We start from the raw sequence: 26,545 nt of genomic DNA on the forward strand, positions 1-26,545 counted from the left end.
AGACCCTGAACACATGGCTCCCACCACAGCAGATCACAGATGCACCTGTGGGGCTAAAAGCACCATCGTAGCCCAGCTCCAGGGAGCACAGGTAGGCCCAGGCGGGGCTCTGTTGGGGGGATCCAGCTAACCTCGGGGAGTGCCCGAGCTGTGGGGAGTACAGAGAGAGGAGTGGGTTTACCAAAGGCTTCATTCCCTTTCGACCTTCTGTTGGCCTGTCTATTGCTGCCAGCGTGAAATCGAAATCCTTCCCGGTCATCCCTCCAGCTGCTGTGATATCTGTTCGGCTATTTACTTTGGACTCTCAACACAGACAATTAGGGAAGGGCCTCTGACTGCTTCTCCGGCACCAGGGGCCCTCACTCTATGGGGCTGGGCACAAGCTGTTTAGGCATATGCTCACACAGGCCCTGCTCCCTTGACGCCTAGGGCTTTGCTCAGACAGTGCCCGTCTTGGGTCCTCCGGTCCTCTCCTCCTCCACCTGGGAGCCTCCCACTAGCTCTTCAACCCTGGGCCACACAGGGCCAGGGCCCCTGGAGAGCCTTCCCATGTCTCCACTTGAGTCCCAGTTACATCTGTTCGTTCTCTCATTCACCTGCATGCTAACATTTATCATCCCACACCCACTAGGTTGCAGCAGTCCCATGTTGTGTGCAGCACAGACAATGAAGCCTCAGCCCATGCCCTATGCTCACCTCTCCCACAGTGCTCATCTGTTTGCAAATGTCTGCTCTCTGTACCGCCTTACCTGCCAGGCACAATTTTAGGCATTCAGCGAACAGTGAGTTCACAAGAAGCACTAAACAGTAAGTAGTATGCTTGAGCACTGACTGTATGCTGATACCATCATAACGTCCCTTCTACAACAGCCTTACGTGCTGGTGTGGTGGGTTAAGGCTGGCTACACATTTTTTGGCACCTGTCCCATTGAGAAGTGGGGCCTGCTTCCCATACTCTTGAAGGTGGCCGGCCCATGGCTGCACTGAGTGACAGAATATGATGGAAGTGACACTGCCAGTTTCAGGCCAAACCTTGAGGAGACACGATGACTTCCACCTCAGTGCCTGGAGCCCTGAGCTGCCGGGTATGAAGTATAAGAACCCTGCTAGGACTCCACGAGAGGTCCCCGCTTTCCAACTGTGCTCCCCACCCCAAAGTGTCAGGCGTATGTGTGAAGCTATCCTGGAGCCTTGAGACCAGTCCATGCCCTGGACTGACTCCCACACCAGAGGGAGCATGAGTACAGCCCAGCTGAGCCTCTCCTCAACTCCTAAATCTTGTGGTGAAGTTAACCAATCAACCAATGCTTTCTGCTAAGTTTTGGAGTTGTTCGTTAGTTGTGCTCACACAGAGCATCAGAACAGGAAGTTACTGCCACCATCAAGGTCCTGGCTAGTAAGCAACAGGGAAAGGGTTCGAGCACAGGGCGTGTCTGGCCCTGCCACTTGGGCTTGGAGCAACTTGCCACGCTGGCTGCACAGTCACTTAAGCCCTGGAACGTCGGGGCCAAACTTCCTCCTCCAAAGTAGAGAAGAAGTAGAATCTGCTATTTCCTCTCAACTCTTATGATGCATAGTGGCCAAAAAAATATTTTTGAATGAGTTTTTTCTTTATGGGGTTGATATGGGAAGTGTAACTATCCGAAAGAATGGGAAATACCATTTCTAGTGTGACTTCTGGATGGCAGGCACTGGGCTGTGTGAATTCCTACATGGTATCTCATGTGCTGTCTCCTAATCTCTGAAAGGCATGGAGTCTGATTCCAACACACAGATCAGCCACGAAGGGTCAAAGCGAGGCAGGAATGAGGAGCCACCTGCCCTCAGAGCCTGTGTTCTTCCCACCAACAGGACAGCTGATGAGTCCATCTGCCAGACTTCACTCTGATCCCTCTTAAACGGCGCCCAGTTAGTTTTGTGCCATCAACCAGGCCAAGGCAGTGTTAAGAGCCAGAATCTTGATTGCGTTACTGGCTGTACTGGGCACCTGTCCCTGTTTCAGGCCGTCCTTCAATGCACAGAACTTTAGGGTCACAGAGGAAGGCTTCCTCCGATTTCTCAGCTGGGGCTTCAAGAATAAGTAGGACGCGGCCAGAACAAGAGGTGAGGAGGAGGGCAGCCCTGGCAGGGTGTGTGAGAGTGTGTGCAGAGGCAGAGTCCCAAAAGGTCCAGGGCCTGGAGGAAATGTTGCTGAACATCCAAACACACGGAATGTTAAACGTGTAATTCTGTTATATTTGCACATGTAAAATGGCATATTCAAAGATATCCCTACATGCTAACTGTGGTTACCTTTTGGAGGTGGACATAGTGATTTTCTTTCCTTATTCCATTTCCTATCCGTTCTATAATGAGCATCTATTGCTTGAGTAATAAGATGCAAGGAAAAAGAGGACAAAGTTCCACAGGGTGTGTGCAATGGAAGTGGGAGGTGAGCGTGGGCTGGCGGGCCAGGAGAGGCGAGCTGGGGCCACATTTGTGTCTCTTGTCTTCTGGCTCCCTTTCCCTGGGCAAACCCAGAGGCTCAAAGGAGTAAGCGCTACTTTCCTTGCAAGTGAGGACAATGAACATCCAAGCAAGAGGGCGTGGAGGCCGTGGCCCACACAGAGAACAGGAAGCACCAGTTAGCTGCTGGCTTCCTGCTGCCACAAGCCATTCACTGAGCACCCTGGGAAAATGGAGACCCAGTCCAACAACCCTGGGCGGGATGACAATTATCTGGTTCTGTGATCGCTGCCCCCAAAGGAGGCAACAGGCAAAGGGCACACGACTCTGAAGCCCATGAGCAGGAACAACATTCATCTGGAAACTGGGGCCAGGGTGCTGATGGGGGCTGCATCTCTCAGAACTGTGCTTGTGGAAAAACACGTCTACAGAAGTCAAAGGCACATGGGGAGGCTGCTGTTCTCTGGCTGGACTCCATAGGGTTAACGTGCCAACAGCACAGAGACATGTCAGGCAGGGCCAGATGAAGTCACTTTCCACGTCTAGGTTACCTTCACTTTCTTAAACGTGCTGTGACTTTTGTTCTCTGCACAAAGAACAGGAGCCTGGGAAAATAAAGCCTTTGTTTCCTTCTACCTTAGGAAGGAAGAGGGTCCACGTGCACCAGTCTGGGACGGTTCACCTTTGGAGAACGTAGGGTGAAGCTGTGCCCTGTGGGCTCACAGCACTTAGACTGGTGAGACGATGGGTAAATCTCACTTTCGTCTGTACACCTTTCTGCAGTTTTTTTCGATAGAAACTATTCACCATCACAACAAAACTCCATTTTGGAAAAACAGTGGCTAAGCAGAGGGAAGGTGTCTCTATAAACTCAGACTGCGGGACACCTGCTACAGGGAGGCTGGGAGAAGGGGGCAGGAGGAGAGACCACAGGGAGGTGGTGGTGGTGGTGCTAGGGACACGGGAGATGCAGGAGAGTCTGGCAAACTGGGTTCAAATCTTAGCTGTGCATTACCCATCTGCGACCCTGAGCTAGTGAGCAACTCAGTCTTACTCTCAGCTTCTAAAACTCCTACCTGCGGGTCCCAACAAGAAAACCCATGAAGGTGTGAGGATTGCACAGAGTGACACGCAGGGAAGGCCCTGTGACCAAATGCTGGCGTGTACCTGCTAAGGACTGCTTGGGGAGGAGGAGCGGTGGGGAGCCGGGAGTGTGCTATGCACCACCACCAGCCCAGGGTGGAGAACCATCTCAGAGAAAGGTACAGTTGCCTGCCCCAAGGGACGCCACACCAACACCTTCCCAGACACCAGCTCTTATCTGGTGCCAGTCCTGGCCAGCCAGCCTCCTCATGCTGTACAGACATGGGAAGGGAACCCCCTAAGGCTCCAGGAACTTGAGCAAGGCCCTACCTTTGGTCAGCAGCCGGCTAGCACCACATCTTGGCCTGCAGGATTCCAAAGCCCACCCTCTTCCTATGCTCCACCCCACCGCCTCTTTCCATCCCATGCGCCCAGCGGGTGGTGGGGACATGGCCCAGGGCCTCAGCGCTGCTGCCCCCGCCCTGCCCTGCGGTCCCTCGCGGCCCACACCTGGTCTCCAGTGGGATGTTGCTGTTGAGTAGCCAGTTGTCCTGCGCATGCGTCGGTTCTGGGGCACCGCTGGCCGGGGGCTCTCCGGAGAGCGAATGGTCTGTGGGGGCCGGGCTGGGGTTGCTTCTGGGAGTGAAGTTGCCCCGATTCAGGGAGTTGATGGAGGCCGCGTGGTGCTGGTTGGGGGTGTGGGCGTGCGAGAGTGGCGGCGGCGGGGTCCGGAGCCGTGGGTGGTTCTGCAGGCCGCCTGGGTGATCTAGGGCACAAACAGGCATGGTCATTGTACCCTGGCTGGAGAGGGGGGGGGGTCCCAGGGATGTGAGCGCGATGGGCACGGCCAAGTGTCCTGAGCCACGTGGGCCATCCCTACTTATTCAGCAGGCGATTACCGCTGAGCGCCTGTCACGCTGGGTGCTGGACCTGTATCTTGGAGCAGACACAGGTGTTCTCTTAGCCAAGAATGCACAAAGTAAAGATGAACTGCCCAGGTCACCAGCTGCACAGGTTTCTTTCATACTTTCAGGCTTTGGGTTTTCCAGGGTGGTCCCAGACCTGGGGACTTCTTGGGGCTGGAAGTTGTGGAGCTCCGGGGTGGGGCCAGTCACCTGCTTCCTGAGCCCTCGGTAACGTCCTGGGAACATCTGACTGTGTCCAACAGTGCACGGCAAATGAGGCACACTCCTACGTAACAGTTCCCTCGGATGGTCATCCATCTAAGACCATGGCAAACCAGGACGGGACCATGGCCGGCGCACGCCTGGGCACTGGCGGAGTTTTAGATCAGGCAGCCCCTGAGTACCGTGAGCCAAGCTGGTGTCCAGGTGCTCAAAAACCACCACTGGGATTTTCTGGGCACCTACTGCGTGCCAAGCTCTGTTCTACAACCCAGCACAGGGTTTTTCAAAGCTGAACAACCTATAGGGTGAAGAAGACGAGAAATCGGATCCTAGGCCAGATGCTGCCTCCTGACGTGTACCTGACTACGGACAAGTCACTCCACCCCTCAGTCTTCACATCTCTAAAACAGAATGGTTTATTATGGGGATCACAGAGCTAGAGGGAAATGGAACGGGCCGTCGCGTGGGAGCTGTTTCCAGGTTCACAGTTTATGAAGCATTTGGCTTCATCTGTTTCTGCCAACAATCACGTATTTTAGAGGAAGAGAGAGGGAGAGAGAGACAGAGAGAGAGAGAGAGGACGGGACTCAAACCGAGGCAGACACAGACGCAGTGTTCCGGAGGCAGTGCACCCCCTCCCATCAGGAGACAGCTTTCTGGAAACCATCAAGCACAACCAAGTGGGAGACGCTATCAGTGTTACTGATATGCTTAGTGGACGACGCGTCACTCTGCTTCTTAGGTAATCCAATCTTCTATGGCAAAGTGTTATAGAGCAGATCTGGTGGGGAACTGGGGGAGAGGAGGCAGGGGAGGGATGCAGAGAAACAGAAACCACTCTGAGTGGCTCACGGCCTTGTACAAGCTGCTACTTCCAGCACAATGCCCACACTGGGCCGACAAAGCCCCCCGGAACCTGATCCATACTGCCCGCCTCATCTCTCCCCGGCCCCCTCTGCCTGCTCCTGCTGTTCCTTTCCACCAGAGGCCAGGGGAGTTGCTAAGGCTGAACCTCCAGTTCCAATAAGGGTGCCCAGGAAGCCCAAACAATGGGAAGGGTACCCCCTGGAAGATGTGCAATGCTGAAGTCCTGGACTAGAAGGGAGCCAGTGGGGGCGACCCTTGAGGGTAGCAGAGATCCCAGAAGCCAACACAACCTGTCCAGGCAGAAGGTCCTGCTCAGGGATAGGTGGCCTTCCCTCCCCACCCCTTAGCCGCTCGTCCTGGGAGCTGCAGGCCAGGGCACCAGAGCAGAGAGAGGCAGTGACTGAGCCCCTACTGTCCAACGGTTGGCAAGGGGTCAGCAGAGAAGGGTGACCCAGTCCTCACTCCTGCGCTGTCCTAGGTTTCACTTCATGGGCATTAATAGTTGCTGCCCTCTTACCTACTGGAGCGCCGACCATGTGTGCTTCACATCCTCAACTTTCCTACCCTCACAGCAACCCCAGAGGTCAGTAGTAGCATCATTCCCATTTTATAGATGAGGAGGCTGAGGCACGCAACCAATAGTGAGTGGTCCTTGTAAAGTCATAGCCTGAGTTCTGTCGATCAGACACCTGGTGGCTTTGCATGAGACACAGGCCCCGTCCTGGACTCTGTTGGTCCATGGCCAAGGGCAGCAAAAAGACGCCCAGTGAGGGGAGCAGCACCTGAGGTCCCAGCCACAACCTGTGGACGTTTGCTCTGTGACTAAGTGAGGACACCAGGCTCCGGCTTGATGACTGTCCAGAGTCCTGCAATGATGAGACTTCCAGGATAAGATCCCTGCTCAGAAATCTAAAAACGAACTTATAGAAGGAGATTCTCCCATGCCGACAAGGCAGGTTCTGGTCCAAATCCTCTCTATTTTTTGATGGTCCACTCAGCTGCTACTCCATCCAGGGAGCTTTCCTTGGTCTCTCCTTGCCCAACTTCTCTTCTTCTTTGGAACACTTGCAGCAGGCAACCCATATCTCCCACCTGCATCTCCTTCCCTAGGCTGGCCTACCTACATCCCCATCCTGCTGTCTCCAGAAGGCAGCAGGGTAAGGTTCTACAGGGTAGGTTTACATGAAAAACACACTGACACACCATCTGGGGGCCTGGAGACCATAGGCCGATGCAGGCCTCTGTGAGCCTGCCTGGAGCCAGAGCTGTGGGTCCTTCCTTCCCTTCCCCAGTTCCACCCTGAGCACCTTAAGAAAGGGCACCTTGGTGTTGCCCAGGTTCCCGAAGGAGGAGCTCTGCACGGGGAGCTTTGCAATGGGAGCCCTGCCTCACTGCTCACCCCGGAAGGAACTGCGACCCCCTGAGTGAGCAGTGCACGTTTCCCTCTGGTCCTGGGGATTCTCCTTGTGCTTCCCACGGGGAAGACAAAGGGGCGAGGCTGCAGAGGGCCCTTCATCTCGCACCGCCCCAGCATGCATCCCCCCTCTCACAGGGATCTCTGAACTGATTCGCTCACTCGGCAGTTATTGAGTGCCTGCTTTGTGCCAGGTCTTGTAAACTGGGTGTTGGGGATAAAACGATGCACGAAATGGATATGGCTTAGGGCAGAATGCTCTCTTCTGGTTTCTGTTTACTGCTGGGTGACTTCCAGCAGCTCACTTCCCCTGCTCAGTGGGTGCATCTATGGAAGTGTTCACCCTCTCCTACTCCACCACTTCCTGGGAGGTAGAGTCAGGGCCTGTGCACAAGCATCAATCACTGGGCCCCGAGGCAAGGGTCCATGTGTTATCCATTTCCATTTGCCCTGTAGCAGCCCCGAGCTGGGCCTGGTGCATGGCAGGCCCTCAGTAAACACCTAAGCAACCTCGGGAAAGCCAGTGGGTCGGGCAGCTGGACATGCTGCGTGCACGAGCAGTTGCTTCCCTCCTGCTATCTGGGAGCAGGCGCTGGTCTGCGTGCAATGCTGTGCCATAAATGCCAACTCTCCGCCTCCGCTCACAGCGACAGCTACCAAGTGAATCGAGCCCCGAATCAAGCCCAAATGTGAGTCCTTTCACTGTTATTTGCACGCACAGCTCTCAGGAAAGGCCACTTGCTTATCTGAGTTCTGCAAGCCTCGTTTTCCAGGCTTCTTGCTTCCTACACGTTCTAAGATATATTCACGGCTGCTGGTGCCCTCTTTCATGTTTATATGCACAAAAATTCAGTACACTGCAGCCTCCTGGCTGTATCTCACTGAACCTAGATCACACTGAGGCTCCTTCATGGAGCTGCGGGGAGCAGTGGGTAAGAGACACGGACTAGGCTTTGGTGTGAGTCAGCCCAGAGTTCATGTTTTGGCTCTACAAGCTGCGTGACCTTGGTCAAGTCAGTTATCTTCCCTTGGGCATCAGGATTCTTATCATTAAATGGAGATAAAGCTCCCCTTCTTGGATTGCTATGAGAATTAAATGAAATAAGGTATGCAAAATGTTTAGCAGAGTGCCTGGAATACAGTCAGGCTAAAAAATGGGAACTATTAATTCCGTAAGTGCAGTAAAGGCATGTTGAATGAGTAAATCATAAAGGACTACATTGTCACCATGGTGATCACTCTTCAGCATTTATAACAGCAGTAAACCTTGAGCAAGAAAGAGTAGGCAAACAACAGAAGCATGATCTTTTAGTGAGGCTGAGTCCCGCTCTGGACACCTGCTGGCTCCCAGGTGCCCTGGTCTCAGGAGGGTGCCCACAGCTCAATGTGCACATCAGAAACAGATGAGAATGGCGGTGGGTCTGACAATCAGTACAAGACCAGGTACATGCGGCATTCACACATTCAGACAGGAAGGCTCCTTTCTGCGTGGGATCAGTAGGTCAGAAGGAACCAGGTTGCGCCACATAGATCCATACCCCTCTGTCCTGGGTTTAAGGTGAAACGAGATCAAGAGGGCCCTTGATGTGGATCATTCCATCAGCAACATGAAGCAGTCCTTTGCAGTGGGTAGGGATTTGATGAATTTTGAGATTGGGATGAGCTCCAGTCTTGACAAGTAGCCAGTGTGTGTGGATAGATCCCAAACAAAGGTACTAAGGTCTCCCAGAACTACGGTCAGTCTTAGCTCTCTCTTACAATCTGTGTGATTGGGGCAAGTCTCTCAACTTCTCTGAGTCTCTGTAATTCATATAGAAGAAGTGTAAGGCAAAAAAGAAGAAGAGAAGGAGAAGGGCTATCACACACTGAATTTGTAGCGATTCAGAAATAAAATACACATTGCCTTTGACTTTGGGATGCTCATAGATAAGACATCCAGAAACTCCAAGCATAACTTCCAAAAGTTCATGGAAAATAAAATTTAATGATAAATTTATTTTGGTACAAAAAAAATAAAACTATGTATAGTTTTACATACATAAAATGAATTTTTCATGAACTTGTTGAAGCCCATATCCCAAATGGTCATTACTGTGGGTTGTACATCATCACACATCACCAGGTGCAGCAGGTAGTATTTACTGAGTACCCACTGTGTGCCACATACTTCCTAAGTGCTTTACTTATTCAATCCTCAGGGTACCTCGTAAAGAAGGTAGTATCACGACACCTCCTTCTGCAGATGAGAAAACGGAGGTGCAGAAATGGTAAGTGCTCTACCCAAGATCAGGAGACCACCCACATTGGAGCCAGAATCTGAACCCAGGCAGTCTGGTCCCAGAACCTGCACTATGGGGCCCTCCGCCTCCCAGACCTTAAGTGAGATAATATGGGTAAGGGGCCGACTCCCAGAACCCAGTGAACATCTCACAGTGGTGACAGTTGTCAACCCTGGGAGCTGGCACTGTAGCCCCACTGAGCACCATGGGGCACCTACCAGACCATGGCTACTGATGTGAGGGAAGGCTGCACGAGAAGCGACCGTGATCTGCGTCTAAGGATCTAAGGCAGTTCAGAAGCTGAGAGAAGAAGGCTGCCTGGGAATACTATTTGTTAAATATTTATTTATTTGGAAGGCAGAGTGACAGAGAACGAGAGAGAGAGAGAGAGAGAGAGAGAGAGAAAGAGAGAGAGAAAATGTCTCTGTCCATGGGTTCGTTCCCCAAAAGGCCACAATGGCCAGGGCTGGTCCAGGCCTAGAACTCCATCCTGGTCTCCCATGAGGGCTGCAGGGGCCCAGGTACTTGGACCATGTTCTACTGCTGCTTTCCCAGGTACATTAGAGGGAGCTGGATCAGAAGTGGAGCAGCTGGGACTCCAACCAGCACTCTTATGGGATCCGGCAGCACAGGTGGCAGCTTAACCTGCTGTACCACGATACTGCTCCCCTCCCCGTTTTATAAGGATGGCTGGGAGGGAGCAGAGGCTGGGAGTGAGGGGGGATCCCAGGAGCAGGTATAGGTGGTGCTTAACCTGGAGGTACCAGGCTAAAGAATGCAGCCTTCCTCAGCAGGATGAGCTGGAGTGCCATGATGATTGGAATATTTGAGGAAGATTCCTGGTGTGCACCTGGCCAGAGGAATCAGGTGGGGCTGGGCGACAAATATGCCTCGGACTGACTCCAGTGTTTTACGTCACTGGTCTTTTGTAAGATTACAATCCTGAGAAAAAGGCATAAACTTGCAAAACTCTGGCTCAGGCGAAAGAACTCAAGCCTGTCAAAAGCCCTGTGATCTAAGGTGGGCATTGGCTCCACGAAACAGTGCCAGCCCGGGTGCCCACGCCCAGCCCTGCGAAACGGCAGCTAGGTGCCTAAAAGTCTCCTTGCTTCAGAGTTAATGATGACCCCAGCGGGCACTGCAGTCATTCATCGGGCCCTACAGACGGTCAGATATGAAAGATGACAGCATTTAATTATCAGAAAGCAACAATTCCAGCTGCCTGCGAATGCCAGCAAAAAGAGTTATTCGGCTTCCATTAAAATGCCATCGACTACCACTGACACGGGATGGTGATGTAGCAGTGTTGAGAGCTGAGCTAATGAACCTTGGCCTACAAGTCCAATTTAGAGAGGCCAGAAAGCTCTCTGTCACCGCAGCTGGCAGCCGGAATCTGATGGCCTGACGTCTGGTCTCAGCCCCGCCTCCTTCAAGCTGCAGAGTCCCAGCCAATTTATTTAACCTCCCTGGATGTGTTTCTTCACCTGTCAATGAGACATGAAGGCATCTTGCACATTGTAAACGCCTGTTCCAGAGTCAGAGAAAACTAACACTATTATTATCATTACCTAACCTAAAATGGACTTTAAAAAAAAAAAAAAAAAACCCTGAAATTCAAAATGTAGACATGGGTCTGAGCATGAAGCCAGGGCTGGAATTGTGTGTCACATCATCGTCTTAACCCATTCATTCTCTGCCTGAACGAATGTCTTCTGTTCACTTTCACTGATGTCTTTGTGCATCACAGCCAGTGTGCAGGGCTTCTAGCTGGTCCCCAGGTGCATCTCGAAGAGGAACGGGACAACAGGGGCTGGGGCAGCACAGATGGGGCTCCCCCAAGGCCATGCTTCCACTGTTCTTAACAGGCACTCAGAGGCCGTGCCTGGGAGGCACACCACAGCTGTCTTTGCCTCTTCGTGCACCTAGTCAGGGCAGAACTGGACACAGAAAATCAAAGTGTTCTGCATTCTAGAAGCTGCACCAAGGAGTCTGTGTTTTCAGAAGCTTCCTTGTCTGCTGTAGCGGTTCTTAAATGGGTGGGAGGGTGTGCAGATCTGTGGAAGGTTTCCTGCTTGTCACCATGGCTGGTAGGCACACATCTGGCCAGAGGCGGCCAGGGCAGCCACCCTCACGCCACGACAGGGCTGCCACTGTAAGGCTTTAGTCTCAGCTTGCTTCCCTTCCCCTACTCTGAGTTCCAGATCATTCTCCTCCCTCTGTCACAGGAGGCTGATCCCTAAGGACTGCCTCCCCGGGTCCCTTGCCCTTGCCTTCCAGATGGGGTTGGCTATCCATGGTGAGCACAGGGAAACGCTCCAAGGCAGGAGGAGAGCGAGGCTGAGATAGCCACCTCCCCCTACCTCTCCGCACTGCAGCCCTGCTTCTGCTGTCTCCAGCAGTACCCTCAAGGCTACAGCTGTGCACAGATACAGTGGTGTGCGAAAGCTTCTGGAAGAGGAAGAGCGAGGCTACTGAAGGAGAGGCAGGATTGAGGTATATCCCAGGGCAGCCAGAGGGCTCTGGGTGGCAGGGGGTGGGGAGGTGAGGCGCTGGCATAAACCGAAGCCCATGGACTGAAAGCTACAGGCCCCACAAGGCAATGAGACAGCATAAGACCTGTGCACCTGGGCCAGAGATCTGGAGAGGGGGCGCAGAGGAAGATGGGCCTGCAGCTGGAGGGCTCACCCTCATTTCTGGGTTTTCAGAGGCAGGAGCAGTGACAAGAATGAAGCAGAACCCTCAGGCCCACTAAGACGTCCTCAGATTTCTCATCCAGCAATGATGGCTCTCTGGGGTGGAGGCTGGGATAAAAGACCCTGACAGCTGTGGGAGGAGCTCAGGTCCTGGGTCTCCCTCAGAGGAGGTGCAATCCCCACAGCTGTCCGTTCCCAGGGTCATGGTCATTTACAGACAACTGAGCCAAGAGTACCAAAGCACCTTCCCTGGAGTGGGCATTGTGGTGCAGCGGGTGAAGATACCACTTGGGACGCCCACATCACGCATCAGAGCGCCAGTTCCAGTGCAGGCTACATTACTTCCGAGCCAGCTTCCTGCTAATGCGCCTGGGAAGGCAGCAGATGTTCACTCAACGTCCTGGCTTCCTGTCCCCAGCCTGGGAGCACCTGGCTCCTGGCTTCAGCTTGGCCCAGCTCCGCTATTGTGGGCATTTGGGGAATGAACCAGAGGATGGAAGATCTCTCTCTCTCTCTCTCTGTTCCTGTCTCTGACACGCTGCCTTTCAAGTAAACCATAAAACCATATCCTTTCTATGTGCGGCACATGAATATCCTGTCTGAGTCACCATTTGAGCCTAGAAGCATATGTCACTCAAACTCTGTGTGCTTGTCCCCATCAGTCACCAATTTGCTGTGTGACCTTGGGCGAGGCACTCAATCTGAGTTCCAGTTCCTGCAGTTGAAAAATCAGGGAGAGGGAGAGGAGATGGTGGGAGACCTGTGCAAGTCTGAAATCGAGGACGACAGCAGTCTGGCCAGACGGACTTGTGATGGTTGTTAACGACATTTCTAAGTCCTGTGCATGGCAAGCCGTGTGCCCAACTGTGTTGGATGACTGGACCCGAACAAGCTAGGGCGATGGAAGAGAAGAACGAAAAACACAGGGTGGCTCTCTGCCCTTGCCAGCCCCCACCACCCTGCCTCCCTGTTCTCACTCCATCTACAAGCATCATTCTGTGCAGGCCTGGTACTTGATGCCCGAGACACAGATGCCATGAGACAAAGTCCCTGGCTTGCTGGAAAAGGGCAGCCGCAGCCACAGGGTGTCTTTTCTGGGAGTGAGCTCTGACCGACTTAGAGCTGCGCCCACCCCAAGGCAGAACTGGTCCAGGAAAGAGACAGTCAAGAGCATTTTCCTTCCCTCTCCTGTTACCTTCTTACCCTTTTCAAAAATGGTCTGACCTGTACACAGTTAGGTCAAGTCCCAAAGCAACAAGGAGCCACAGTTGACAGGTAAGATGGGATGTGTATGTGCAGGGGTGAAATTCCACTCTACAGAAGTCAATGGTGTGTTACAGCAGGTAAGAAGCTCACGCAGTGTAGACAGGCTGCATTTAATATCTATCTATCGATCCACCTACCTACCTACCTACCTACTTACCTACAAGGTAAAGACAGGGTCAGAGAAGGACAGTGAGTGCCCATCTTCTAAATGCCCTATTCCTAATTGTATCACTAAATGCCTACAATGGCAGGGGCAGGAACTGAAACCGAGATCTGGGAACTCAATCCAGATCTCCCACATGGGTGCCAGGGGCCAAACCACTTGATCCATCATCTAATGCCTCCCAGGATGTGCCTTAGCAGGAAGCTAGAGCCAGGAGTGGAGGGGCCGGGCACTGTGGCACTGGCATCCCACATGGGTGCTGGTTTGAGTCCCAGCTGCTCCACTTCTGATCCAGCTCTCTACTGATGGCCTGTGAAGGCAGAAGATGGCTAAGCGCTTGGACCCCAGCACCCACATGGGAGACCTGGAAGAAGCTCCTGGCTCCTGATTTTGGACTGGCCCAGCTCCAGCCATTGTGGCCATTTGGAGAGTGAACCAGAGGATGGAAGACCTGTCTCTTCCTCTATCTGTCTGTAACTCTGCTTTTCAAGTGAATAAATAAATCTTCAGGAAACAAAAATAAAGGGGAGTGGTGCTGGGACTGGCACCCAGGCATTCCTTATGGGATAGAGGTGTGTTGACTCCTAGGCCAAGGGCAGGTCAGCACTGGTAGAGATAAAACACTGAGAACATGGGAGGGAGTGTGCTGTGCTGATGAGCACTGGTGGGCCCAAGGCAGACCCTGTATTGTGAGTCACTGCAGCACAGCAGAGGATGACCCGCTCCCTTGCTCCCTTGGGTGGTGAAGGGTTTAGAAATTGTGTTCCCACGCGAGTAGGCAGAGGACTGCGTGAGCCTGGAAAGATGGGTTGGCGGGAGGGCTCACGGCAAGAGTGTGCATCCAGGCATCCAGCGTAAGCTGAAGTTCTCCCCAAGCCTCACGGCTACGCCCACACAGGTCACGTGGGAGGGAATCAGACACCCAACCACGGGTGGGAGTTGAGATTCCCAGGGGGAAGGACTGCTCCCAGCTTTGCCGTCAACTCCCTCTTGGCTTAGGACAGTCCCTCCCGATCCCTAGGCCTCCATTCATCTTTCTGACGAGTGAGGTTCCTTCATTTTACAGACCATCTCCTGCCATTCCTTCCAGCCCTGGACAGTGCGACTCCTCCAAGCTTCCCATGTGCAAGCAGCTACAGGTGGGAGAAGCAGCAAGCTGCTCCCCGGGCTGTGGGAAGACGTGTCATGATCAAGGCCAGGAAGTGACCTGCTGCAAACAGTAGCGTTCAAGTGCAGAAGATCCTGCCCATCAAGCTCCCTAGTGAGCAGTGGGCTGCCTCGCAAGGCAGCGAGCTCCTTGCCAATGAAGCAGAGGCTATAGTGATGATCCTCACCCTTTTCCCCGAACTTCAAGCCTCTGCCACTCCAGCTAAGTAAATGCAGACTTAAACTTCATGCTTCCCTGTCCATCACTCCACAAGTGCTCACAGTGGCCAAGAGCTAGGAGCTGGGAACTCTATCTAGGTCTCTCGTTTGGGTGGCAGGAACCCAACCGCCTCCCAGGGTCTGCATTAGAGGAAGGTGGAGTCAGGAGCCAAGACCTGGAAATGGAACCCAGGAACTCTGATGGGAGGTGCAGACATCTTACCCAGCCTCGTAACTGCTGGGCCATGTGCCAGCCACCACAAGTCTGACCGTAATACACCCCAGGCAGTGGAGCCAGAAGTAGGTGGCTCCTCACTCTGGGCTATGTGGCAGGCCCCTGCTCCCGGGCTCATTCACCCAGGCACTGCCACTGATTCCCAAGAGGCATGGGATGACTTGGGCACTTAATTTTCTCTCTCTCTCTCTTTTTTAAAAGACTATTTATTTTAAAAGTCAGAGTTACAGAGAGAGAGGGAGAGGACTTCCATCAGCTGGTTCACTCTTCAGAAGGTCCCCACAGTCAGCACTGGGCCAGGCTGAAGCCAGGAGTTCCATCCAGGTTTCCCAGATGGGTGGCAGAGGCCCACACACTTGGGCCAACTTCTGCTGCTTTTTTCCAGGCCATTAGCAGGGAGCTGGATTGGAAGAGGAGCAGCTGGGTCATGAACTAGCACCCATATGGGACACCAGCATTGCAGGCAGCAGCTTTACCTGCTACGCCACCGCACTGGCCCCAGATCTCTCTTTAACCTTGACCTGATGGTCTCCAAAATGTACAATGAAGACAGCTCATAATTGAAGTGGGCATAAGCGTTGCATTTTTTTTTTTCAGCAGTTGCAGATGCCATGAACAGGAAGTCAAGATGATGACTCTAAGGCTCCTGCAGGGAACAGTCTACCTTGTTGACTGACGCCAGCACTGAGGGTCAGGGCAGTTTATCAGGCAGTTTTCCTAATTCTATAGCACCCCCAGCTTCCTCCTGCTCCTGTGCCTACACTGCCTGGGCCCTGCAGGAGGCTAAGAGCAGCACAGGGAGAGGTGAATTCTTACCATTATGTTCACATCCCTCCCTCCTGTCTATATCCATCACTATTCTTGGAAGAGACACTGATGTCCTTTGTTTAAAGTGACAGGCTGGCAGAAAGCTGCCAGACGCCATAGAGCAGCACTGCCTGGCATTAAATGCCATGGCTCAGGCTCAAGTTGCCTTGAGTTCGAATCCCACCTCTCCTGTGTACACACTGGCTACAACACAACCCTTTCCTGGCTGTCAAGTTCATGCCGTGAGCCTCACTCAAACAGCACATGGCTGGGCGGGCAGCGCTGAGCCACACAGGGCTGAGTTCACAGCCAGGCTCTACCATACCCCAGCTCGGTGGCTTTGGCTGCTCCTAACCTCTGAAAGCTGTGACTTCGTCTGTGACAAGGGGACAGCGGTGCCATCTATTTCTCTGTGCTGCTGCAGGACTCAGTGAGGCAGGGGGCATAGGGTCCTGAGCATAGCTCCTCAGAATTACCAGTACTTCCTGTCCCCTGGGGCCGTGGGGCCTCCTGGGGCCGAGATCTTACCTGTCTTTCCTGCACCTTTAGCTACCGTCCCTGGAGAGGCTGTTAAGCAGCCATCTATGAGTGTTTGTCGTCCATGCAGGGTCTCCGAGTTTGGACCCTGGGAGGTTGTCAGGGAGGAAGAGGATGAGTATTCCCCAGCCCAGGCTACGAGCAAGGCTCCCGCGAAGGCTCCCTCCTCATCCTCAGAGAGACACTGAAAGGTGCTTCTGAATTTCTCCATTTTGCAGACAGGTAAGCTGAGTGTCAGGAACCTGCTCATGTCTTTGTTTATGACATTTTGCAATTTTTTTTTCAACAGAGAAACGTCCCTGGCCCTGGCACTTGGGACAATTTTATTAAATGTGACATCCTGACTTAAAACCCCATAACAAACGAAACAAGAAATCTGCTCATAGTCACCTTGCCAGATAATGATAAAAGCCAAGATCCTAACACAGGTCTCTCTGCTTCCTCTACTCTTGATGCCTGCTACAGGCAGAAGAAGCCACTAATGCTGCAGTACTAAAGCTTGTATGTATTGAACAATTTTTTTAAATGCAAAAACCTCTCATTTTTATTATGAATGAATAATTGTCACAAAATAGCTGTAGGGCTGGGATGTTTCCAGGATCACAAAACGTTTTAGTGTTGATAACACACCATAATGACCCCCAAGAGGTGGGTGTTACGGCCCTCTTTCTATAGACAAGATCTGCAAGGCTCATTGGCTTGCTCAGGGGGCAGGGCTCCTGCACAGAGACTCCACACCGAGGTCAGAGCCCAAGCCCAGTACCCTTGCAAGCTTCTCCAGAAGCTGCAGGCAAACCCCTTCCACCTCAATGGAGAGTGCCCATTCCAACCCAGCAAGTCCCAGCAGCACGGTGGCCCCCTGCTCACATGACTGTCACCTTCTTCCTCAGGCCCTACAAGGCCCCCTCTAGGGGCAGAGCAAAAAGCCTCCAACTAATCCTATCCATCAGAGAGATGCTTTTCTTCCCGGATGACGCAGCCACACATGGGCTGTCTGATAGAAGCTCAGGAGATCCTGGGCAGGTGCTCTATCATCAGCGTCTCCAAACCAAGTTGTACCAGAAACAGGTAACAGTTATGTGCCCCGAAGTCCTCTGCAGAGTGCCTCGCTCAGTCCCCAGGCTCTGGAAAGCAAAGGGCAACACTGACAATGGCCGTGCAGCACTGCAGGCTGGTGGGGCTACTCCTGAGCTCTGCTAAGCTGCTTTCATGCACTTTCTTTCATGCCATCTTCCCAAGAGCCCTGGGAGGCAGGGCTAAGAGGAAGCCTGTGCGTTGAGCCCCGGCTCACCTACCTCCCGGCTGCTGCAGCCTGGCCAAAGTTACTCAGATCTCTGTGCCCATTTTCCTGACTCAAAAGAGAGTAAGCAGCCATCAGATAGGGGTTGGGGGGATTTATGTACAGTGCTAAGAACATGCAGGGTACATAGCAAGGAGTGGGATCTACTGTTCTGTTTCCCAGAGGAGAACACAGACGCTAAGAAAGGGAATTTGCTCGTGCTCCGGACCAGACTGGAACCCGAGCCATGCTTGTGGCATCCTTTCTGTGTTACCTGCCTGTCCCCCTCACCTGACATTCAGTGGGTGCTCCCTGAGTGCCATCACCATCGTCACCACTATTATGACTATTACTGTCCCTACTGAGAACGCTCACTCCAGTGCTGTGTCCCCTGCCAGTGCCAAGGTTACTGGCTCCCAGCCCCTGCCCTTGCTCTACCACTGCATGAGGTGCTGCTTCCAGAGCTAGGACCCAGATGCTGCCCACTCTATTTCAATGCTGAAAGTATACGTTCTGTGGGTGCCACCTGGCTCCTTCCCCAAGTTAATTCTTTTCTTTCAGCGATGGAATATTTTATTTTTCCAATTTCACAATCTACTTATGTTAAAAAAGGAATAGAAAGAAATCCAATCAGCTCAGCTCAGGTTTGCGAAACAAATAATGTAGACAGCAGAGAACCTTAATCAAAGAGTTATATTCATAACCACAGCGATTGCTGCTCTGCCTAATGTATCCAGCTCAGGGCATCCTGAGAAATGTCTCCCGGCAACACAGGAGGCCGTGCAGGGGTGCGGGGCACTGCTGAGCGGGGCACACCTCCAGCAGTGGCACCTTGGTAAATCTCAAGCAACTATGGACGGGGAGGATGTTCCCCTGCAGCTCCACCCACACCCAGATGTCACGTGACATTTTATCACTACAAGGACTTGGGAAATACAGACTTGTACCTGCACGCTTCCTTTGTCTCCTGGAAGAAACAATATGCAAAGGCCATGCAGCCTAAGGGATCTAGAGGACAAGTACTTTGGAGTCTGGCTGACAGGGGTTGCAACCCCAACCCTGCCACTCACCCGCTGTGTGACTAGGATGTGTCCCTTAACCTCTCTGAGCATCAACCAGGAAACGGAGGTGATCACACCTACTGGAGACTGACAATTGAACAGAGAACAATGAGTGTCCATCTAGACTTGAACTTTGTATTCCCAGGGCACAAGGAGCACAAGGCCTCCTCTATTGTAAGTCTAATACTGTCTATGCCAACAGTTCCAACGTGTGCTGTTTACTGGGTGATTACTTAGAGCCAGGGATCATGCTAAGCTTTGTACATGTATGAACTTATTTTACCCTAAAACACCCCCTACGAAGGGATGGGCAACATCCGACCCACAGGCCATATAAGGCCTGTGAAATCATTTGATCTGGCCCTGCCAAGGCTACTGCAGGCAGGACTCAAATTTTAATAAATGTAAAACAGGCTAATGTCTCAGTGACCATTTTGTATGGCCTTTCTCTCCTTTCCAGTTTTGAGAGAACCAAGGCTCTGAGAAGCCGGGAGACTTTTCCAAAGTAACCCAGCTAGAGAGCAGGAGGCAGGGAGGCTCCCAGGATCACAGAGCCAAAGCCGGGCTTCAAACTCTGGCCCGTCCACTCTCCCTCTTTGTGCTGCCCCCTCGTTCCATGGCATCCATCACACTCCAAGCCGATTCTTGAGGAATGGGCTTTCCCTCTTCTTTCTCCTTTTGGCCTTACTGTCTAGGACTCCTCAAAGCAACACAGAAACCAGGGGGCTTGCTCCGAGTTACTGAGCAGACACCCTGCTGCCCTAGCTGCGGATTCCTAGGCTTCCGGTCCTAGGGAATCGTCCTCCCCTGAATGGCTCTGGAGGTCGGGGGGACCCTCTGGCAAAGCTGACCTGGCCTGCTTGTCCCACACATACTGTCCCAAGATGGCAGCTGGCAGGCCTGGCGCCGCCCCTGCCCTGATCTGGCAGGCACTGGTTCCAGTCCCCCCAGGCTCTCCGGACTGCGACTTGCTCCTGCGCAGGCTGGATTCATTTGCTCAGCAAATATTTCTGTCAGCTGCTGCCCATCTTGGCGTCCCCAGGATCCTATGAATATGGCTTTCCCCATGTTTACTTCTCACATAATCTGTATTTGGTAACTAATCACTAATCGTTTCCCCATTTTTAATCAAACGCATTAGAGCTGGCGTGCAGAGTGTCTGGTGGCAGGAGCCGTGTGACTGGGTCCCCAGCACCTGGTGCACTGCTGATCTGAAGTAGGCCTTGTGTTTGCTGAGTGAAGGAGTGGACAGGTGAAGGGATGAATGCTTGATCCTAGGCAGGAGAGCCCGACCGGTGGGAACACAGGGTCAGAGAGAGCAGGCCCCAGATCCCAGCTGGACCATTTACAAGCCTTTGGATCTTGCGTGGGTCACTTTATGTTCTCTGAGGCTCGGCTAGGAGATGACGACCATTTGACCCCTCTTGCATATTGCTTAATGCTGAAGAGTCATAACGACAACAATGAAAAGAAAAATAACGGCAGCCAATGCAAACATAGGGCACTGCAGGTGGTGGGCTGTATTCTAAATGCCGCACCTGGGCTAACCCAACCTGCATAATAACCCATGCGGTCATTACCATCATTATTCTCATCACTTGACAGATGGAGAAACTGAAGTACACGGAGTTGCCCAAGGATGGATCTGCAGGACAGAGACAGGATTCAACCCCAGGCGGTCTGGCTCTAAACTCTGTTCCTTCACCCTCAGGCTGTGCTGCCTCGGACCGTAGGGTGCCCCGGCGTGGCCACACTCACGAGGCAGGAGCCCTAATGGTTGCCCAGTGCAGCCCTGCTGCAGGATGGTGAGCCATGTTCCCTGGGCTTTGTGCAGTCCTGGCAATCGCTCACAGCCTGCTCCACTGGCATGGGCTGTCGTGGCCTAGGAATGGCGGTCTGGGACGCAGTGTGAGATGCTGCTAGAACCCCGCTCTGCTGGTCACGACACCACAAAGGCCTCCGTGGGCAGGAGGGAAAGCGAAGCGGGTTCTGTCCACTCTATCTCCAGTGTTGAGAAGCCCTGCAGGACCCCTGTGGCCCCTGCTGATCCCTCCCACCGGACCTTTCCCCTTCTGAGAACCTGCTGGCTGTTGGATGCCCACCGTTTCTTTATTTTATTTTATTTTATTTTATTTTATTTGACAGCGAGAAAGACAGAGAGAAAGGTCTTCCCTCCGTTGGCTCACCCCCAAAATGGCCGCTATGGCCGGTGCTGCGCCGATCCGAAGCCAGGAGCCAGGTGCTTCCTCCTGGTCTCCCACATGGGTGCAGGGCCCAAGCACTTGGGCCGTCCTCCACTGCACTCCCAGGCCACAGCAGAGAGCTGGACTGGAAGAGGAGCAACCGGGACAGAATCCGGCGCCCATATGGGATTCCAGCGCCGCGGAGGATTAACCAAGAGAGCCATGGCGCTGGCCTTCACCATTTCTTCTAATACAGGAAGTTATCCTTTTGTCTCAGGGTGAATTTGGGTGGGACTGGTATCCAGTGAGAACACCCCCTTCTCCCCTGGCCAGAGCATCCCATTCCAGCAGTTATGCAGCCTGGTGGCCTCCCTATCCCCGTCCTCCACCCCTGAGGCTGAACTCAATTCAGAGACAGGATACACCCCACAGTGCCCTCCCTTCAGACACACCCAACCACGCCCTCCTTTGTTGCTGAAACCACAAGGAACCTGCAGGGCTGTACCCTAATGCAGATGCATGGGTGCGTTCCCCCACTGATCTATGGACCCTGGAGACAGCTCACAGTCATTGCCATGTCACTGGCACCCAGCCCAATGCCTGCCACATGGTGGGCTGCCCCAGTGGGGCCAACAATGGAACAGGAATCACTTCAGGACTGTTTGAGCATCCTCTCCAGACTGGAAAGTGGGACCATTTCTACTTGGTTAGAAGTGTCCTGGGATGACTGGTGGATGGTAACTCTGAGAGACCGTCCACTGCCAGGTGGACAGAGCGCGCCCTGTGTGCACGGCCAGGCCTGGAGGCAGGGCAGGGCACTGCAAGGCAGGCTGGGCCGCATCCCTCGCAGGCACCGTTACTAATCTCACTTACGCATATCGATTTGTCTTCCTCCCTGAGGACAAACTACCTCATCCCTCCTTAATCTAATGACTGGAATTAGGCGAAAGCAGCCATCTGATCCGTGTTAGGCATCACCCGAGAAAGGAAGACATCAAACGAGATCTTGCAACAAAACCTTTTAACATCTCCTTTCTCCTAACTGCCCATGCAAATCAGGCAGAACAATTCCAAATGGGGACTGGAGTCTGAGGCTGTGGTTGTTGGCCAGGCCCTGTCTTGTGGGGTGGGGGTGGGGGTGGGGGTCAGCCAGGGAGCACGCCCTGGTGGGGGCCGGTGCATCCTCCTCAGCCTGTGCACAGCCTCCAACACCCTGCACACTGCTAGGGCCTTGAAATCTACGTTCCCTCATCCCATTTCACAAGTGAGGAACCCAGAGCTCAGGGAGGAGCAGGGTTCACTTGCATACGGCCAGGAGCTGGTGGGTTCAAAGCTGGGGGCAGCTTGGCCTCCCTGGATGGTGTGTGTTCGAGGATTCAGTGACACTGGGCAGCCAGCCCTTGGCAGGCCATTTTTCACTCGGCGTGCTGAGTCCCACCTGCATCCTGGCACCGCGCAGGCCAAGAGGGGAGCGGGGCAGCTGCAGCTCTGTCAGGTATCTGGACATCCTGGGAGCTGGGCCTGGGCAGGGAGTCCAAAGCCAAGTGCACTGTGTCCAGGGGACTCTAGGATGGCTCGCGGACCTCTGCTGCTCCCTCTTTAGAACTCAAACGTGGCATTTCGGAATGCCTCTACATGTCCGAAGCCTCTGTGAGCGTGGGGTCTGGCTGGCCCCTTCACACACACTGGAGGTCCCAGCTATAATTACAGATAGCTCCTCTCTCACCCTCCCTGTCTGCCTTGTCTGAGCCCATCTGGGAGATGAAACAGGGCTGTGACCGACGCAGGCTGGCATGGCAGGCAGGCTCCCCGGGGGAATCCTGATCGCCCAGGCACGGATCCGGGAGGCCTGGAGACAGAAGGCATCTGGCCAAGGCAACAAGGGGGTGTTGGTATTGGGGAGCAGCTGTCTGGGTGACAGCTCAAGGCTAGTCTGGTCAGGAGCCCATCACTAGGCTGAAATCCCACACGGCCTGTTTCCCTTCTAAGACCTGGGAGTATGGAGTCAATCCATGGACTTTTTTTTTTTTTTTTTTTTTTTTTTTTTAAGCTGAGCAAGGGAGGAAAACAAAGAATGAGACAGAGAAAGGGTAAAGGAGAGACCAAGAGAGTTCTTCATTTACTGGTTTACTCCCCCAGATAACCACACAGCCAGGGCTGGGCCAGGCTGAAGCCAGGATCCAGGAGCTCTAACCAGGGACCCAAGTATGTGGGCCCGCATCTGCTGCCTCCCTTGGAGCACATTAGCAGGAAGCTGGGGGGGGGGGGGCAATGATCCCAGGCATTCTGATATGGGATGCGGGTGTCCCAGGTGGCAGCTTAACCCATGGCACTACAACAGTAGCCTCACACCAATGGGCTTTTGTTGGTACCTACTCTGTACAAGGCCTTGTGAAGGGCACAGAGCAAGGGAGGGGTGGCACGAACGTCACCCGTGTCAGGTGAGCAGTCAGGCTTCGGTACAATGGCTAACAGAACACAGTGTGGGAGCTGCTGTTGCCCGGGGGGATGCTTAGTGTGATGGGGCTGCGAGGGACTGGTGTTCCCTTGGGAAACTGATAGAGAGCGTGTGGAGAAGGCAGTACACGCCGACCAGTGCCACTGTGCAGCAGGCACTCTGTAGAACACAGCAATTCCATGCCTCAGGGGCCATCTCTGGAGACTATGCAGGATGGGGGGGATTAAATGACAGCAACAAGGTTTAAGATATGCAGGGACAGTGTGCGCAAAGGCAAGCAGGTGGAAAATAAAAGGACAGGTCTGAACCATTCAAAAGGGGATTCACTGAATTAGGCCTTCCTCTCACGACAGCTCTGGCTACTGAACTCTGCCCGTGTTTTCGCCCAGTGTCTCCAAAGAGGCCAACGTGTCTAAACACTTCTTCAGGTCTCCACTTCTCGCTGGAGTCCACACAGTGCTCTGCTGACTCAGTAGTTACTGACAAAATAAGGACTATACTAGTAGAGGAGATTGTGCTGACCCAAGAGCCAATCCTATTTCTGGATATCCTACCTATAGGTAGCTTGACCATCAGGAAGAAAACCCTTTGCTTGGTGACTGAGTGTGTGAATCAATAGCGTGGACACATTGGTCAAATGTGGGAGTAGTGTTTGGCAGTTGTTGTAGCTCCAAAGGCTGACTACGTGTGCGACATTAGGAAAGGAAATCAAACAAAACTGTTTGCAAGCAGAAAGTACAAGCAGGTGTGCTAGGGCAGTGTGGTGGGGAGACAGAAAATCCCAAGGCTGATGGAGGGGTGAGGGAGGAGGGGCACAGCACTCAGGCCACCCTCAGCACCACGTCCTCCCCGTCACCACCCCCCGGCTGGAGGGATCCACTCGGCTAGGGGCTCCTTTCTCAAGGACCCTTTTCCTGGAGCTCCTGCGACATAGCAGGCATTGAAACAGCAGACAGGACACAACGACAAGACATTGGTGTCTGCTCTCAAATGGAAGGCAGAGCAATGAACACTCGGAATCCATGACCTCATCAGTCATCCAGGACCGCACGCTCAGAGAGCTTCCAACTTGGTTTCATACAAGGTCCCTATCTTAGAATTCTGTTATTTTTAAGTATAGAATCATTTTAAGAGCTACAGAGAAAGCATTTGACAATATCCATTATTTTACTATTATTATTATTTATTTGAAAGACAGAGTGACATATATATATATATATATATATAGAGAGAGAGAGAGAGAGAGAGAGAGAGAGAGGGAGGGAGGGAGGGAGGGAGGGAGGATCTTTTATCTGCTGGTTCACTCTCCAAAGGGCTACAACAGCCAAGTCCAGGAAAGGCTGAAGCCAGGATCCTGGAACTGCATTCTGGTCTCCCATGTGGGTGGCAGGGACCCAAGTACTTGAGCCATCTCACACTGCCTTCCCAGGTGCATTGGCAGGAGGCTGGCTCAGATGTAGAGCAGCCAAGATTTGAATCAGTCTTCTGATATGAGATGCTAGCATTGCAAGCAGTAGCTTAACCCACCGTTGCCATATGCCAGCCCCTTGAAATTCTTCAAACATTTATAACAAGGGGCCCTATATTTTTGTTTGTTTGGTTGGATTTCCTTCAGAAGCAGACGGAGAGTCGGCACACATAAGAGCAAGCATATGTGCTCCTGTCAGCTGTTTCACTCCCCAAATGCCCACAATGACCACGGGGCCAAAGCTGACAGGCAGGAACTCAACACATGCCTCCCACATGTGTGGCAGGAATCCAACCACTGAGCCATCATTGCTGCCTCCTGGGGTCTGCAGGAAGCTGGAATCAGAAGCCTGTGGATGAATTTAATTAAGCCTTGCCAGGTACTCTGGGCATCCTAAGGGGAGTCTTAAACCACTAAGCCAAAAGCCTGCTGGGCTCTGTATTTCCATCATGCACTGGGCCCCATAAATTATGCAGCCCTTGCTACACACAGTGAAAGAACACCTGTCATCCACTTCCCATCCTACCCTTTCCCCCTGAGCAGCAACAATGTGGTTTGGGGACCTGAACCCCACCAAAGACGTCTGGGTGGCCTAAAGATGATACCAGCCTGAGACTAGCAGTGCAAAACCATGGCACAAACCTGAGTCCTTCAAGATACTGCTGGTCTCTGGAGCAGCCAAGCCTCGGGCCCACGCTACATCTGGGCTTCCTTTTATGGACACAATTTATATGTCATAATGCTTGGTGCTTTCTGTTCATCACAGCCCACAGTCTCTCCACTGGCACAGAGTCAGACTCACTGCTTTCAAACGCTGATTCTCCCACTTTCCAACAATACACCATTGGGCAAGTCCCCTTTTCCCTCCTCCACTAGAAAAATGAGGGCAGAGAATCAAGATTTAGAAGACTGTGGTGAAGATAAAAGGGAGTAGTGCTAGCAAGGGTGCTTGGGCAGTGCCTGGCATGTAGCAGGGGCTCAATCAATGATAGTTATGATTACAAGGCCAAAGGTTGGACCCAGGAGTTGATGAGGAGTTAGGACCTCGACTTCCCAGCTATAAGAAGCAGCAGAGCAGAACTATTTTTTAAAAATACCTTTCTCTTGGTGTGGGTGTTGTGCAGCGAGTTGAGTCACTGCTTGGGACACCCACATCATGTATTTGAGTGCCAGTTCAAGTCCTGGCTCCTTCTCTTCTGATCCAGATTTTTGCTAACGCACCCAGGGAAGGCAATGGATCATGGCCCAAGTAACTGGGTCCCTGCCAGCCTCGTGGGAGACCTGGATGGAGTTCCTGGCTTCTGGATGTGGCCTGGCCCAGCCTCAGCTGTTTGTGGGCCTTTGGAGAATGAACCGGTAGATGAAGATCTCTCTGTCTCTATCTCCTGCCTTTTTTTTTTTTTTAACTTTTATTTAGTAAATATAATTTTCCAAAGTAAAGTTTATGGATTACAATGGCTTCCCCCCCATTACTTCCCTCCCACCTGCACCCCTCCCATCTCCTGCTCCCTCTCCCATTCCATTCACATCAAGATTCATTTTCAATTATCTTTATATACAGAAGATCGATTTAGTATATATTAAGTAAAGATTTCATCAGTTTGCACCCACACAGAACATAAAGTGTAAAATACTGTTTCAGTACTAGTTATAGCATTACTTCACATTGGACAACACATTAAGGATAAGTCAGTCTTAAAAATACTCCTCTCAGCAAACACAGAAAATTTTAACTAAACGAATATAATGAAAGAACTTGACAAGCAAGCTCAATGACTTTGCCCACTATGGCAGCAGTTAGTTGGTGAGTTGCTT

The 26,545-nt window shown here is 52.6% G+C and overlaps 1 protein-coding gene across 32 annotated transcripts in view; it reads right to left on the reverse strand.

Moving 5' to 3' along the window:
- TENM4 (teneurin transmembrane protein 4) overlaps positions 1 to 26,545 on the reverse strand; it is a 2,118,216-nt gene that overhangs the window by 231,237 nt on the left and 1,860,434 nt on the right. For all 32 annotated transcript variants that reach the window (XM_051821885.2, XM_051821866.2, XM_051821785.2 and 29 more), the window contains one exon: positions 4,039 to 4,294. In XM_051821885.2, the coding sequence (XP_051677845.2) occupies positions 4,039 to 4,294 (256 nt within the window). The remainder of the gene's footprint in view (positions 1 to 4,038; positions 4,295 to 26,545) is intronic.

Source organism: Oryctolagus cuniculus, chromosome 1 (assembly GCF_964237555.1).
Source record: "Oryctolagus cuniculus chromosome 1, mOryCun1.1, whole genome shotgun sequence".
NCBI classification, from domain to species: Eukaryota; Metazoa; Chordata; class Mammalia; order Lagomorpha; family Leporidae; genus Oryctolagus; species Oryctolagus cuniculus.